The following is a 16,824-nucleotide window of genomic DNA, read 5'->3' on the forward strand; positions in this document are numbered from 1 at the left end:
ATGTTTCCCTGTAGAAATACATTTAGTCATTTGCCTTCTTTCCATTGTCCATTGGCTGAACTAGTCACTTGTCCAATCTTAGCCATCACACTGTGCTTGAATTGCTCTTATGTTCCTTGATCTTATATACAAAAACTTGATAGGCAAATACTTTTCATTTATGTCAGTATCTCTGTGCATAATGGTTTGTCACTTGGTATATGTCCAGAAACAAAATATTGTTGCACAAAAAACAAATTCATCCAAAATTCCTATGAAGAAATAACTGTTTTATTTAATCCAACCCCTAATATTTCTCTCTCAGTCATTATTTTGTATGAATTTATATGTCATTCCTCTAAGAATTTCCTTACTGTTTGCACGATGCAGTCATGCTAGTGAATAACAAATCCCCAATGGGCTTATTATTGGTTTTATTATAGATGTTTTATTAATTCTTCATATTTAAATTTGCTGGAATTATTGTATGTTTTTCTGAGGAACATATAATAAGTTTCTCTTTAAATTATTAATTATTCCTCATGTTTGATTACTTGCAACATGCTTGTATAATAAAATTGCTTTTTTTTTTAAATAAAACTCGAGAGTGTGGGCTTTATCATTGCATTTCAGTATGATTGGCCTGTTAAATATCATCAAGTTCCACAGACTTTACTTGTTTCCTGATCAAAAAGCTAGTACCATGATTTTATGATTTTTACAAGTTTTGCAGTTATAAATATTATGAAATTAATTTTGTTTGCTAAGGTTTCCTTTTTTCTATGTTTCACAATATTTTTCCTGGACTATTTAACTATGATTTAACTTGGTAAATTTGCAATTATATTCTCTGGGGAGTTCTTAAATAATGATTCCTCAGAAAATGAATGAATCTCTAAATTAATAATATAATCAAAGAGAAATCACTGCAATTCACAGTAAACTGGAGGTCGTAGTTGATGATAATATCTGATTAATTAAAATTCAAGATGTCATGCAATAAGGAGTATAAAAAAGCAGCTGTGGTCTGTTTTATATGAAACTTATAACAGCAGAAACAGTTCAATATAGAGAAATTTAATAAAACATTAGGTCCAAACCAAAATGAAGCTTAACCTAATCTCTATAAATAGTTTAACAGTAAATGTTTAGACAATGTGCTCTTATATTGAAAGCTTCCAATTTTATACTCTGTGCTATGTAAACTATTTTGTATAAATATATGATGAAGGTTGAGTGTGTTTCTCAGTACTACATTACATTACTTTACTCCCTCTCTCTATATTACTTCCTCCTCTCCTAGGGAATATGCCATTAGAACAATTTTTTATGTAATATCTTATTCTCACAATAGAAAACTAGTTATTTTCTTTTTGAAAATGAGTTGATTGACCATGATAATTGAGAAAAGTTTGCGTTATATTTACTTAAGCGTCTGAGATTTATATGAAATATACATGGTAAAGAAATATAGTAAATATAACCAGAATGACACAGCTATTGAATTCATAATATGGGAAACATCATAGCATAAAGTCATCTTTATTCATCAAAAACACAGGATAAAACCTACTGTAAAAATGGCGAAAAATAGATGTATCAAAAAGAAACATACAAATATCAACAAAATTTTCCATGTCAACATACTTAAGTCCTGATCTAAAGATGCTTGAATGTTTTAAATTCGAACACTGGACTAAACTTGGTTGTCCTAAAGCCTTATTCTATTATTCTGAAGACTTAGTACATTTTAATTTTAAAAGCACACAGACTTTAAAAACTGACATGTATTAAGATCCACAAAGTCTCTTTATTTATTCTTTTAAATTGTTCATAGTAGAAAAATAAGTAGCTGATGGCAAACTAGCTCAGTATGCAGAACACGCCATGAAGCTTGATAACATAAATTGGTTCCTAGAATCCATTGAAAAAAATAATTACCTCCCAAAAAATTGTAACTGATTTTTCATGTGTGCTGTGATATGGATAAGGACGCACTGACATGGACATATGAACAAATTACGCACACACACACCATAAAATACTATGAAGAGTATACAAAATACAATTTCAATTTACACACAAAAATCCAAACATAAAATTACCAAAAAATTTTTCTTTCATAATTTTCCATATCACACAAAATGTTCTAGAAGTATATACTTGTTCCAAGTCCTATTCAACACTGACAATGTTCTATCATGTTTCTGTCATTTCTATAATATCTATCTATCTATCTATCTATCTATCTATCTATCTATCTATTATTTTTCCAGTTTTCATTCATACATTGAATTGTAGCTCAGTAGAAGCAATTTAATTGTTTATCATGTGCAAGATTGTATCTCTAGCACAAACAGACACACACACACACACACACACGTACACATACACGCACAGACACACCCAAACCTACACCAACACCCACTCACTCACACACACACACACACAAAACCACACACACACTTTAAACAATATGTAACACAAAATTTTAAACTTCAATATAATGATGAAATTCATTCTAATTCTCACATTATATTCACCATTATTAAATAATTAATAAATTAAATAAAATTTCTCAGTAGAAACATTGATTTGTATTTAATTTATTACGTAAAATATAACTTCAGGAATTGTAAGATAAATCTTTTTATATTCAAAGGAGAGGACTATTTTCCTTCTTTGCTTGACGTTTGCATGAATTCATCAGCCAAACTTTTTCTGAGTTAGAAATATATGAGAAAGTAAGCCGGTTAAGTGGTAATGCATTTTGGCTCTATCTCAATGTCAGCTGTCAATCAAGGAGATTTTTAAGGATTACTACAACCTTCAGGGAGATTTATGAGTGTAGATTAAAACAAATGGTGCTTGAGCTGAAATTTATAGCATTACAATCAGACAAGTGCTTAGCTACAAAATACAATTAACTGACTTAATTGGAAGATAAATTAAATGTCTGTTTTATTCCCATATTTCCAGCTGCAAATGTTGTAACCTATCTTTAGTAGTTATGTGAGAAAGTGTTTTTTTAATGTATTTTTTTTCTATTTCCCACATTTTAGGAACATACAGGATACTTAAGATTGTACACGAGTATAAAGAAAGAAACACATTTGGTTTGGATCAGTCCTGTTCTTCTATAGAAAAACAATTGGAATCCAAATATACACCAGAATGAACCACTACTTCTTGAAATACTGGATGTTAATGATTCCTCTCCTATGGCCTTGCCTTAAAGTTGCAGAAACCTTGAAAATTGAGAAGGCACAGAGAGCAGTACCATCTCTTGGGAGAGCTAAGCGTGGCTGGGTGTGGAACCAATTTGTTGTACCAGAGGAAATGGATACTATACAGCATGTTGGACGGGTACTTATTTCCTGAAATAGTTACAGTAGATGGCTTTGTAAAGATATGATGTGAATGGGCTTTTTAATGTCTGATGATTTCTACGTAATTAAAGGTTCCCTTAAAATGAACCAAGCAAAAGCACAATAGACTTGAATTTGCAAACACTTGTTCAAAACTTAAAGAGGGAAGTCTAGTTTTCCAATTTCTCTTTATCTTTTTCATGAATATCCTGTCTCTATTATCAGCCTCTACAAATGAAGTGATGTTATTTGTTACAATGGCTTAAAGCAATCACAGTCTGATGCTATTTATCTACAGTAGTTAGCATCATATTTATCTATGCTAAATTGCTATTGCCATGCTCTCATTAATTTCTAATGAAGCATATTGATTCAATCCATTTTAATGGATCAGGAATTTCAAGAGCCTACACACATCATTTGATTAGTGAAGTTCAAATGGAAAGAGTGATTATTTTAATTTTATCAGACATACTTAAAGAATAATTTTTATGAGAATCTCTCTTATTAGTACACTTGATATTTGTATTCTTTGTTTAAACACAGGTAATTTCAGTAACGTGTTGATTTTTAATACCCACCTCCTGCTACTTGATAGATGTACTGAAATAAGTTCATTGCTAATTAGGTGGAGGTAAAGTTTAATTGGAAGTCCTCCAAACTCCCTAACTTACTTTGTTTCTTTCATTCAGGAGTGAAAGGTTAGTCTGGTCCACAGAATCCACTAACTTTCTCTGTATCCTAACCATAAAATGTATAAAGAGTCAACCATAGATTTTAAATCTTCCCGTGTCTGCATGTGTGAGCTAACCGCAAATGGTATTGCTCTGCTCTTTTTGTTTTTTGCAGGCAACATGCACACATAGCTATCACACAAAAAATGACTGGCTTTTCATATTGTATTCTTAGTCTATTTTAAGTGATTAGTTAGATAGATAGATAGATAGATAGATAGATAGATAGATAGATAGATAGATAGATAGATGTAAGATAAGGAGAGAGAGGAGAGAGAGAGAGATTTGTCTGCCTTAATGTGTAACTTATGCATGCCTTACACCTATGGATGCCAAGAGTCATAGGATTCCTTGATACTATAGTTAAAGTCTACTTTGAGCCACCTTGTAGGCTTTGAGAATGAAAAAAGTAGTCCTCTGAATGACCAGAAAGCATTTTGGGTCATTGAACCATTCATGCAGACCTTCTTATTTTAACTTTACAAAATTAAATATGACAGCATTTTAATGGTTTTTATAACTAATTCTACATGGTGTATGGAATATGCAAATAAGTTTTAGTTAAAAAAACTTCAATCAATTCTTGGTGCTTGTAATTGAAAAACGATTGAGGATAAGAGATAGTGTGGATGTTCCACGATTGATAACTATTAAAGAAGGATAAATCATTTCATTCAATTAGGTAAAATTTTACAGTGATATTGGCTTCCCATCACAACAAAAGGTACTTATGTCAGTAAATATTTTGTACACATAAACTATATCTTATAATATACCTGCATTCCTAATGGGCAGGAATTTACTTAACTTGAGTCTGGGGATATAATGAGGAAACCTAACAGTCAAGAAAACATTTTGGGCACCCTACTGCTTTTAAATACTCAGCTCAGTGTGCTTTGGAAATTATTTCACAAATATGTGTGGGATAAATTTACTTGTTTCTAAATTTCACTTAATTTCTCTCTATTACTGAACACAATTTCAACTTTTAATTACTGTGAGATTTGATATATTGATTTATGCATAAATTTATTTTTACTAATTTCTTAGCCTGTGACTTAGTAAATACCACCCATTTCATAAATAATTAATTATATTAAGTTTAAGAGATGTAGTGAGGGGGTTGGGGATTTAGCTCAGTGGTAGAGCACTTACTTGCCTAGCAAGCGCAAGGCCCTGGGTTCGGTCCCCAGCTCCGAAAAAAAGAAAAGAAAAAAAAAAGAGATGTAGTGAGAAAGTTGGTTTGTATAATTATTTTCTCATTTTATCTTTCAGAAATTTTATTTTTTATTATTAATACAATAAATTGATAGTTTATGCTATAGTTTGATTGTCTCCATGATCACATACAATATTTACTTATTCCAGAACAATAGTTTACAACTTTTATCATTAGAAAATGTATAAATTATACATCGTACATGAATGTCTTTCCATGAAAGTCTTATTCAGAAGAAGAGCATATTCATAAATGGTGTCTGAGGGACAGATATATGCTCCATAATACTAAAATATTTGAGTTAGAATGTAGTGACATCTTCATGTAAAATAATTGACATGTAAAATGTCATGCAAACCATTTTGTCATGTCAAAAGAACATGACAAATTGGCTTGGCATAAAAATTGTGTATTCTACATTGAATTTTCCATATATTTGGGAATTCACTTGTCTTTGTTTACACTTGCAGCTAAGATCTGACTTAGACAATGGAAACAACTCTTTCCAGTACAAACTACTGGGAACTGGTGATGGAAGCTTTAGTATTGATGAAAAAACAGGTGACATATATGCCATGCAGAAGCTTGATAGAGAGAAACAATCCCTCTACATTCTGCGGGCCCAGGTAATAGATACCACTATTGGGAAGGCTGTGGAACCTGAGTCCGAGTTTGTCATCAGAGTTTCGGATGTCAATGACAATGAACCCAGATTCCTAGATGAACCTTATGAGGCTGTTGTACCGGAGATGTCTCCAGAAGGTATTAAATATTAATTTACATCAGATTTTATTTACAATGACAATAGATTTAAATTTTTGAATATATGTTTGGTAGTGCAATAATTTTCATAATTCTTCTTTTGAAATTTTAAGTGAAGTATTTGAAAAATTAGATTATATAATAATATTTTATAAGGTACAATTAGACGAGAAATTAAAACTGCTTCATGTTGAACTCTATTTAGTTAATGCATTATTTTAAAAACTTTTTGTTCTAAGGCATAATGTGATAATTTTATTCTTGTACTACTTGTATCAAACACAAGCACCTTCACACATACTACTTGTCTTTGTTAGACACATATATTTCTGAAACAAATTTAATTTCAAACATAAACTTTCAACTAAATTTCAGCTAAAAATTTACATTTTACACATTTGTCATTCTGTATTGTAGTTATTTTCATATCAGTCTTAAAATTATGCTTAAAAAGGACAGATGTACATATTGTATTGATTACTAAATTTTACAAAATATACATGACAAATTAAAGAAAATAATCTGTACAAATAATTCATTGATAATATGAAAGCATACATAAGTGACTTAAAGAACTCTTACAGCTGATAAATAACTTTAGCAAAATGGCTGGATATAAAATTAACTCAAAAAAATCAGTAGCCTTCTCTTATACAAATGATAAAAGGGCTACGAAAGAAAATAGGAAAACAACACTCTTCACAATGTCACAAATAATATAAAATATCTTGGAGTAACTCTAACCAAACAAGAGAAAGATCTGTATAAAAAGAATTTCAAGTGTCTTAAGAAATTGGAAAAGACATCAGAAAGTGGAGAGATTTCCCATGCTTATGGACTGGTTGGATTAACATAGTAAAAATGGCCATGCTGCCAAAAGCAATGTACAATTTCAATGAATTCCACATCAAAATTCCAAAACATTTCTTCATAGCTATGGAAAGAACAATGCTCAATGTTATATGTAAAAACAAACAAACTAACTGAAACAAAAACAAGAACAACAAAAACCTAAAACCCAGGATAGCGAAAACAATTATTAACAATAAAGAAATTCTGGGAGAAAGACTATCCCTGACCTCAAGTTTTACTATAGAACAATAATGATAAAACTGTATTGTATTGGTATAGAGACAGACAGGTCAGTCAATAGAAAGAATTGAAAACCCAGAAACCAACACACACATTTATGGATATTTGATCTTTGACAAAGAAGTCAAAAATATACAATAAAAAAGAACAAAGTATCTTCAATAAATGGTGCTAGTCTAACTGGCAGTCTGTAGAAAAATGAAAATAGATCCATATTTGTCTCCTTTTAAAAAAATCAAGTTCAAGTGCATCAAGCACCTCAACATAAATCTAGATACACTGAATCTAATGGAAGAGAAAACATGAAGATCTGTGAACTCATTAACATAAGGTAACATTTCCTAGTGCCAATGCCTCATGCGCTAAGATTAAGAATTTATAAATGGTACCTCATGGAACTGAAAATCTTCTGTAATGCAAAAGGCACAGTCAATAGGCCAAAATGTTACCCTCTTGGATATGGGAGATGAGGGGAGAAGGAATGGAATGAGGAACTGTGGGAGGGGGTGCAGGAAGGGGACAATGGCTAGAGTGTAAAAAAATAAAAGTAATAATAATTTTTAAAAACTATTAGAAGCATTAAAATCAAGAAATACAAAAATAAGAGGATGTTTGAACATTTAGATTCAGCATTGTTTAATTTACTTTTTGATGCTATTGCCATTAAATTCTTAAATATAATGAATGAAGAGGAGATGATTTCAAAATAATGAAACTAAGTAATTATCTTCTTTGGAAGAAATATCTGTGCAGTCCAGGGGACCTATGATTATGAAAAATTCTTTTATTAAATTAGTCAAAATTTTGCTAATAATATACAGAAGAATTTAATTTAAAAATCCATTTAAAATAATAAACAAATGCTTCACTCATGTTTTAAAGATATGCCAATATATTTTGAAGTTTATTCATGAAAATTTTACATTGCTATCCATTGATTGTAAAATATATATCTCACTGTATTCTCTCCTAACTTTCCACCTTTCAGCATAGCAGTTACAAATTAATGGTCATATTCTACATTGGTTAAAATACAGGTCTTTAAAACAACATGAAAATAGTGGCACAATATATTAAATACTTTTAAAAGTTCTGTAAATTAGTTGTTTGATAGCTATGCATACTAGTTTCTAATAGATTGTTTAATAATTATATATTCTTTATTGATCCAACATTGAACATGCTTCTAAAACGTAAGTTCATGCTTTTACTTTTTCATAAGTTGGCTGTATTAAACACTCACTTCTTTGAAAGCAATGTTGGGGGTTTGGGGATTTAATTCAGTGGTAGAACTATTGCCTAGCAAGCGGGAGGCCCTGGGTTCAGTCCCCAGCTCCGGAAAAAAAAAAAAAAAAGAAAAAAGAAAGCAATGTTGGGTTTACCTGGTTTCCTATACACTTGATATATAGTTTTTTCAGGTTTGAACTCTCTAAAGGAATTGAGCTTCAGTTGTGTGTGTGTGTGTGTGTGTGTGTGTGTGTGTGTGTTCAGACATGATATGTGTGTGTTTTCATTTGTTACACTTGACTACAAAGCTATTATCATCTTTCCACACAAAAATAAACTAAGTATAACACTCAAATATTCAAAATTCTTGAGGTTAAGAAGGACTGAATACATATACAAAACAAAACAATGCATATCTGTATGTAAATGATACACAGGTGATAAAGTCAATTTGAGAATTTTGAGAATTTGCCAGTGATTTTGGATAAGCGAGAATCTGTGATTTTGGATGAAGGAAAATGGTGACCCAAGAGATACTAAATTTCTAGTAATTAGTAAATTTTTTTGTTGATGTGGAATATTCATGTTTGTATCTTTGTGACTTACCTCAATAGTGACTTGTTTTGATAATCTTTCCTGATGCCTATCAGTTTTCATCTAGTATGGCATGTCAAAGAAAGGGAGGATGTTAAAAATAAGTTGTATATGGTTAGAGAGTGAATCGGCAGTTAAGATAATTGCCTATTTTTTGACAGAAGCTGATTTGATTCTACATACTCACAAAGGAGTGCATAGCACTCTGTCACTCTTCTTAAGAAATCTGGTTTCCTCTTCTTGACCCCAGAGATTCCAGGTACCTGATTATTTCACTAACATATGTGGGGGCAAACAAAAAATCATTTTCATACAAAATATATTATTTTTATGGTGAAAAAAGTGTATATTTAGAACTAGTCATCTGGACTCACTTTAGATGATCCCAATCTCGTTGACAACATCTAGAGCATCATAATCAAGAGCCAAGGGAACATACACCACCTTCTCTCTGTCAGGCTTTCCTTATCAGGGTACTGACTTTGGCCACATCAGTGTCATAGAGTTTCTTCAAGGCCTGTTAGATTTGCTGCTTGTTGGACTTGACACTCCCAATGAACACAAGTGTGTTCTAGTGTGTTGGCTTCTATTTTTTTTTCATGGCTGACTCAGTGGTCAGTGGAAATTTGATGAAAGCATAGTGCTCAAGCTTGTTTCTCTTGGGTACACGCTTTCAAGGATATTTTAGCTTTTGGCTGCCTCCACAGATGCAGGGTCTTGGCCCACCCGAAAGTAGATAAGGTTCAGATCTTCTCCTTTTGTGTCTGTGGACACCTTTCATCACTGCCTTCTTAGCTTTCAAGGCCTTTTCTTTTGGTCAGCTTTTTTTTTTTTTTGTGGGGGGTGGGGCTTCTTTCTTTGCTTTCAGAGCCATCTTGGTGAAAGCATAAAAATATATTATTTAAAATATATTTTGTACCTAACTTACAGGTAAAAAAACCTTCTTGACAGCTTGTTTGGAGGTTCTAGCCGGGGCTAACAGCTACTAGTATACCCTTGACTGAAGATTGATTCTCATTTATTCGGGAATGGTCGTCCTCTTCGACAGAGCACGCAGCCTCGGGAGGGATGCACATGGAGCAGTGAGGGAGAAAGGGGACCACCACCTAGACAGTCAGATCAGCCATATCACCCCTGGTGATCAATGGGGTGACAGATGATTCAGCTAGATCACCCTCACATCTGAAAACCTTCTTCAGTAAGTTAAGTCATAGCTTTGCATAGGAGCATGTGTAAGCCTCTAATGGGCTTATAGCCACATGGCCTATTAACACAAATTCAGGTAATTTATCTTTCATAAACTAATGTAAGGCATTCTTTATTAAATTGGTTCATACTATATGCTGAACTAAATAATCAATAAACCCTTTTAGGTTTCATACTCTGAATGGAAATTTTTGCTGCACCCCATAACCATCATATATGTGGATACAGAAAAAAATTGTAAAGCTAGTCACTTTAAATTTTGGTTTTATATGTTCCTGAATTTAAATTTTTATTCATTTCCCAGGTGCTTAGTGAAATAAATAAAATTTCCAAAACTTTCATATCATAGGGATATGAAATTTCAAAATTTCAAATTTTGCAAGAATTTGTTATTATATCTTCATCAAGATGATTTTATTATTAAAGTATAACATAACTTATGAAAGAGATTCTGTTGGCTTTATTTATTAAGAATGACTATAGAAGTATTTCACACTTGGAATATAAGTAAATAGGCATTCTCATTCTGTTGTTAAAAGAATATCTGAAATTACATATTTATTGTTTTTGGAAAAGCACATAAAATTGTACTCAATAATACTTTGCATCTAAAATCAATATTATATAGAACATCATAAAGTATAAGTGTGATAAAACCTATAACTTAAGTAAAATATGTATGTATATTAATAATTATAATTATTTCTCAGAAAATATTTTTCTTTTTAAATTAGGAACATTAAAAAATGAATTCTTAGAACCTTTTTTTATCCTCTGAATGAATTTATTTAGACTTTTGGACATCTGCGTGTTTCCTTCTGAAAATGTTAACAGTTGTGTCCTGCACACCCCATGGCCTGCCAGTCCAGGCTACAGAAGGCCATTTGCCCCGACTGGAAATTCTGAAATAAATAGAATTGGTAGCAAGTGTGAGTGCTGAGTGAGGTCAGGGTGATCCCAACAGTCTCCAGTGGAGCACTGTGGGGATAGTCTCAAGGTGTCTTCGGATGGGCGGGTACTGGGCAGCATGTGGCAATACCAGGATGCCTACAGTTCTTCCAGGAAGTTGTCCAGCGCTGGGTTGCCCTCCTTCAGGCCTTTCTGCTTGTGGATCTCGGCTAACACTTGGCTGGGGTGGTTGCTGTTTTCACAGCGGTTCCCAGGCAGAATCATGCACTGGGAGAAGGCCTGACAACCAGTGTTGGATCAAAGGTCGGTGGTGAAGCCAAAGGAGTCATTGACAAACAGGTAGGCCTTGACAACAAAGATGAGGGTACTGGCCACCTGAGACTCCTCAAACACATGGCCACACTTTCTGTTCAGAACACCATAGATGCCACCCACCACTTGCTCAGGACACTGGGTCTCTGCCAGATAAATAGGTTTCATAAGGCGCGGCTGTGCGGTCAGCACACTGGCATAGAGGCAACTACATGCTGTGGGGATGATCTGGTCACCTCCCTGGTGGATGGCATCAGCATGCAGGGTCACATCATGGACATCAAATCACACACCACGCATGTTCTCCTCACAAAGAGCACCCACCATAGTGGCCCACTGGAAGCCAACCACCACACTGTCCTTGATCTCATTCAGGTACTGAACATCGTTGGTGATGTTCATGAGAATGTTGGAACCAGTACCATCAGGTCCGAAGCACCAGATTTTATGGGCTTCAGCAACATCCCACTCATACTTTTTGTCCAAGTAGTAGGCAAGCTCCTTGATCTCGTGGTGGGCACCTCACCCTTATCAATGACCTCTACCATGTGGTCAGGGAAGGGTCTGGCCTTCATGTATACTTGTTGGGGTACTTGGACAGACATAGTAGTCTGGACTCCTCACTGACTGTCTCCCTGTAGGACACAACAGGATCAGATTTCTTGATGGGGATGTAGGCAAGGACCTCCTCCAGGTCCTCAAGGTAGATCTCCAGGTGCAGCTCTCTGGCACCAGCAATGATGCGCTTTCCAGACTCCTCAGTGATACACTGGACCATCAGGCTAGACTTAGCCAGCCGCTTCAGCCCCTCCACCAGCTTGGGCAGGTTATCTGGGTTCCTAGCTTCCACTGCCGCCCTGATGACAGGACTGATATTCAACTTCATCACGTGCATATTGTGAGCATGCTCAAAAGGGATGATGGTCCCGGTCTTCACAAGGAACTGGGTCCACTCTGACCAGCCCCACAATGTTTCCACAGGGCACATCCTCAATTGGCTCCACATAGTGGCCTATCATCAGAATGGTCCTCTGGAAAGGCTTCAGGTACCGGTCCTTCTTTCTTCCCAGGCCTATAGTTGAGTGCCATGATCTGGACCTCAGGCCGGTAGACACCACCCCAGAGAACACTGTACAAAAAGGCATAGAAGCGGCAATTGTCAAAGGTTAGCACCATCTTGGAAATATACATTATAAGGAGAGCTTATGGGTCCCAGCTCTTATACCCATGGCGGCCTCACGATCAGGTGAACCCTTGTACAGCAGCTCAGAATGGTACTTCTTGCAGTGACAAGGGATGGCAAGTGGATGGTGATCATATGCAGCAGAGCAACCCCACTGAGGGTAGCCATCGACCTTCAGCAGTGTGTGCCCTCCTTGTTCTCATCTTCGTTGTCCAGCTTCTCAATCAGCTTGGCTGAAGTTCATGATGACATCAAACAACCTTGAAGATGGGGTCCATGATAAGCTGGCAGAAGGTGTTTGGAAGTTTCTTCCCATCTGGACTATTGGCTGATTTGCTGAATTTACCATTGGCCGGCTCAAAGTCAAGGTCTACCCTAAGGTGCTTCATCATGTCTTCTACTTTCTTGGCCTACTCGGCTGCACCCCCCCACCCCCATCCCCACCTTTGGCTGCAAACTTGGCCACATACATCTCTGCAAACTGCTTCAGAGTGAAGGACCAGTCATGTAGGCCAGAACCAAAGCTTATGGTACCCAGGACAGTGTGGGCCTCCATGCTGGAAGTTTTCCACAAGAAAGGAAGAGAACTTGGGCAGTGTTCCGCATTCTTTCAGGCCGGGCTTAGCCAGCAAGAAATGGAGGAGCCGGTGAAGATTGCAGGAGGGTTTCTGGTGGCAATTTTGGGAGAGCAGTTCTTTTTCTCCAAACGGCGGTGTTACAACTCTTATGACAGAAGCGCTCAGACAACGGAGTGATTATTGCCCATCTTTAATTCTGAACACGACCCTTAAATACATTTTTGGGTGCGCCACCACATCTACATATTCAGGGCAGGGCATGGTCCTGTCTCTAGTCTAGGATTGACCTAAAGAGCACACGTGACCTATGATCATGTCCTCACCTGTGGAGAAGGGGTTTGGGGTGTTGTCCTCTGTGACAGATCTGTCTTGAGCCTATGTAACCTGTGGAGAAGGGCTTAGGGCATTGCTCTACATGACTTGGTCTGTCTCAATCCTCTGTATAGGAGTTTGGGCGGTGGGGGGAGGGTTGCTGCTCCTAAGGAGACCCTAATCTGGGAGGCTGGGAATGTGCCTGCAGTCTCTCTTAGGGTTTCAAGGGATTCGACCTGTCTCCACCAGGAATCAGGGTAACTTTCTCAACTTGCTGATCCACAGGACATGATCGATCATGATATTGCCCATGGACCTAATCTATCTTGACCTCGCTATAGGTCAGGTTCCAGCTGCAGCTCCAGGAGGGCCCCATCCATCTTTTTTATCATCAGCACAGGCTTGTTTTACTCAGCAGTGACCTGCAACAGCACTGAATCTGTCTGCATGCACACACCAGACAAAGTCCACCACAACCAGTACTCTTTCTGGGACATGCAAGGTAGTGGTCACCTTTGAGGAGAAGTCCACATGACCTGGAGAGTCAATGAGGTTGATGAGGAAGCTCAAGCCATACTTGCTCTTCTTAATTGAAGTTGAGGTCGTTCTTAGAGAGCTCATAGAAGAGGGATATGGCTGTGAACTTGATTGTAATGCAGTGCTCCTGCTCATGTTTGCGGGTGTCAGTGATACATGTCTCCCCAGCTTGAGCAGAGGCGATGATGCCGCCTTGCATACAAGAGAGTTGCTCAGTGTGGACTTGCCACGGTCCATGTGAGTTATCACTGACATGTTCTGAATGCTGGCTTTCTTGTCCCTGATGGCATGATTGTTAATCATCTTTTCCCAATCTGTTGGTTGCCGTTTTGTCCTAACGACAGTGTTCTTTGCCATACATGAGCTTTGCAGCTTTATGAGGTCCCATTTGTTGATTCTTGATGTTAGAGCACAAACCATTGGTGTTCTGTTCAGGAAAATTTCCCCTGTGCTAATGAGTTCGAGATACTTTCCCACTTTCTCTTTTATTATATTCATTGTATCAGGCTTAATGTGGAGGTCCTTGATCCACTTTGACTTGAGCTTTGTACAAGGAAATAATAATGGGTCAATTTGCATTCTTCTATATGCAGACCACCAGTTGAACCAGCATCATTTATTGAAAAATGCTATGTTTTTCACTAAATGTTTAAATTCCTTTGTCAAAGATCAAGTGACCATAGGTGTGGAGGTTCATTTCTGGATCTTCACTTCTATTCCATTGATCTACCAGCCTTTCTCTGTAACAATACCATACAGGTTTTTTTGTTTTGTTTTGTTTTTTAATCACTATTGTTTTGTAATACAGCCTGAGATCAGAGATGGTGATTCCCCCAGAAGTTCTTTTATAGTTGATGATAGTTTTTGCTATCCTGGGTTTTTTGTTATTACAAATGAATTTGCAAGTTGCTCCTTCTAACTCTATGATGAATTGAATTGGAATTTTGATGGGGATTGTATTGTATCTGTAGATTGCTTGTGGAAAGATGGCCATTTTTATTATATTAATCCTGCAAACCCATGAGCATAGGAGATCTTTCCATCTTCTGAGATCTTCTTCATTTTCTTTCTTCACAGGCTTGAAGTTCTTACCAGGCAGATCTTTCATTTGCTTGGTTAGAGTCATACTGAGGTATTATTTGTGACTCTTATGAAGGGTATCGTTTCCCTATTTTCTTTCTCAGCCTGTTTATCCTTTGAGAGAGAAGACTATTAATTTGTTTGAGTTAATTTTATATCCAGCCACTTTGCTGAATTTGTTTACCAGGCTGAGGAGTTCTTGGTTGAATTATTGGTGTTATTCAAATATACTATCATATCATTTGCAATATTTTGACTTTTTCCTTACCAATTGAATTATTATAATCTTAAGACTTTTCACATAAGTTCAAAATGAATGAGTTAAGATGAATTCTTATTTCAGTTCATCTGACCTTTCACCTGCTCTGAAATAGACCTTAAGAGATCTGACTAAAACAATCTGTTTCAGAGTTTTAATGATAGAGGTGTCAAACATGCAATACATAACTCTAAGCATGGACCTAATTTTAGATGGTTGTGGTCAGAAAAATAAAAGTGACTAAAAATACTTTGCACAGTTAAGCGGGAAAGTGAGTAACAGACCCTCTCTCAGACATATTACCTTGAATTTCTGGGCTGTTACCTATCAAATATAATAAGGATGTGTCATTTAGGAATTGTCAGTAGGTAAAGATATTCCTACTAATACATTTGGTTTCATTGTAAATGGATAAGCAGACATCTGATGACCAGTAACTTATCTATTAAATCTAATTATTTTAATCATTTAATTAATCTTTTCATTATTTCATTATTAGAAAAATACCTAATGTAATGTACAGATAAACATAGTTGTATATACTATATACTCTTTTAGAGTTCACAATTATACCAGTACTTATCTTGATAAATTAAAGATGAATAACTTATGAACTGTATGTTAAAAATAGCTATTGGAGGACTAGGTATAGAGATGATGACCATTAAACACAGGACTCAAGAGATGGAGTCACAGGGATATGTAAGGGTTCTAGTTCAGCCTAATCTACATTAAGACAGAAAGGCCTGAACAAATTATTGCTTATCTCAAAACAGAAAAATCAACGTCTCCCAACACAAATTATAACGAGTCATTTTGAAATTCAAGTATTGAATTTTAGCAGTCAATGCTTATAAACTGTGGTACATGTGTTTATTTAAGTGCTCCCCAATAAATATACGCTTTAATTATATAATGGCCTAGTTACAGGTTTCAGAGCTGAATTCTTTATGGCCAATATGATTAGTGTGCATGTAAAAATTTATCGCCCTTTTATGTTTTCTGTTTGGATGCCTCTGATTATAATGAGAGGATAAAACACTGTGTGAGCTGAAACACCACAAGCCAATGAAGTTGTCTTGCAGATGCTAAACTTAATAGTTGGGTGGGAATCATTAAGTCTTCAATAAAATTCTTGGGTAATCATAAATGTCAAATAAATCCACATTGACTACGTTACAATTATTAGGTTATATTTAGTGCCTATACATTAAGTTGATGTGTGGAGAAATTCTATTACTGATTCTGTTACTAATGTATCTCCTAGTCTTCAAATGTTGTTTAGTTCAATAGAGATCAGCACTTGTTAATATTTCTCCAAACATGATGATTTATATAAAATTATACATATACTATACATATTTCCTTTAATTCTGTATCATAATCTTATTTTAACTCCAGCTGGGTCTTAAAAATGAATTTAATACCAGTATATAATTACCAAAGAGAAGTAAACTACACCATTCTCTCTAA

The 16,824-nt window shown here is 35.4% G+C and overlaps 1 protein-coding gene and 1 pseudogene across 1 annotated transcript in view; one reads left to right on the forward strand and one right to left on the reverse strand.

The window, feature by feature from the left end:
• Positions 1-3,048: 3,048 nt before the first annotated feature.
• Positions 3,049-16,824, forward strand: part of Cdh19 (cadherin 19) — a 74,490-nt gene continuing 60,714 nt past the window's right edge. Inside the window, exons 1-2 of the mRNA XM_032915611.1 lie at positions 3,049-3,345; positions 5,771-6,062. Of these exons, the coding sequence (XP_032771502.1) occupies positions 3,154-3,345; positions 5,771-6,062 (484 nt within the window). The 5' untranslated portion in view covers positions 3,049-3,153. The remainder of the gene's footprint in view (positions 3,346-5,770; positions 6,063-16,824) is intronic.
• Positions 11,229-14,315, reverse strand: LOC116911535 (annotated as a pseudogene).

This window comes from Rattus rattus, chromosome 10, assembly GCF_011064425.1.
Source record: "Rattus rattus isolate New Zealand chromosome 10, Rrattus_CSIRO_v1, whole genome shotgun sequence".
In the NCBI taxonomy this organism is placed as follows: domain Eukaryota; kingdom Metazoa; phylum Chordata; class Mammalia; order Rodentia; family Muridae; genus Rattus; species Rattus rattus.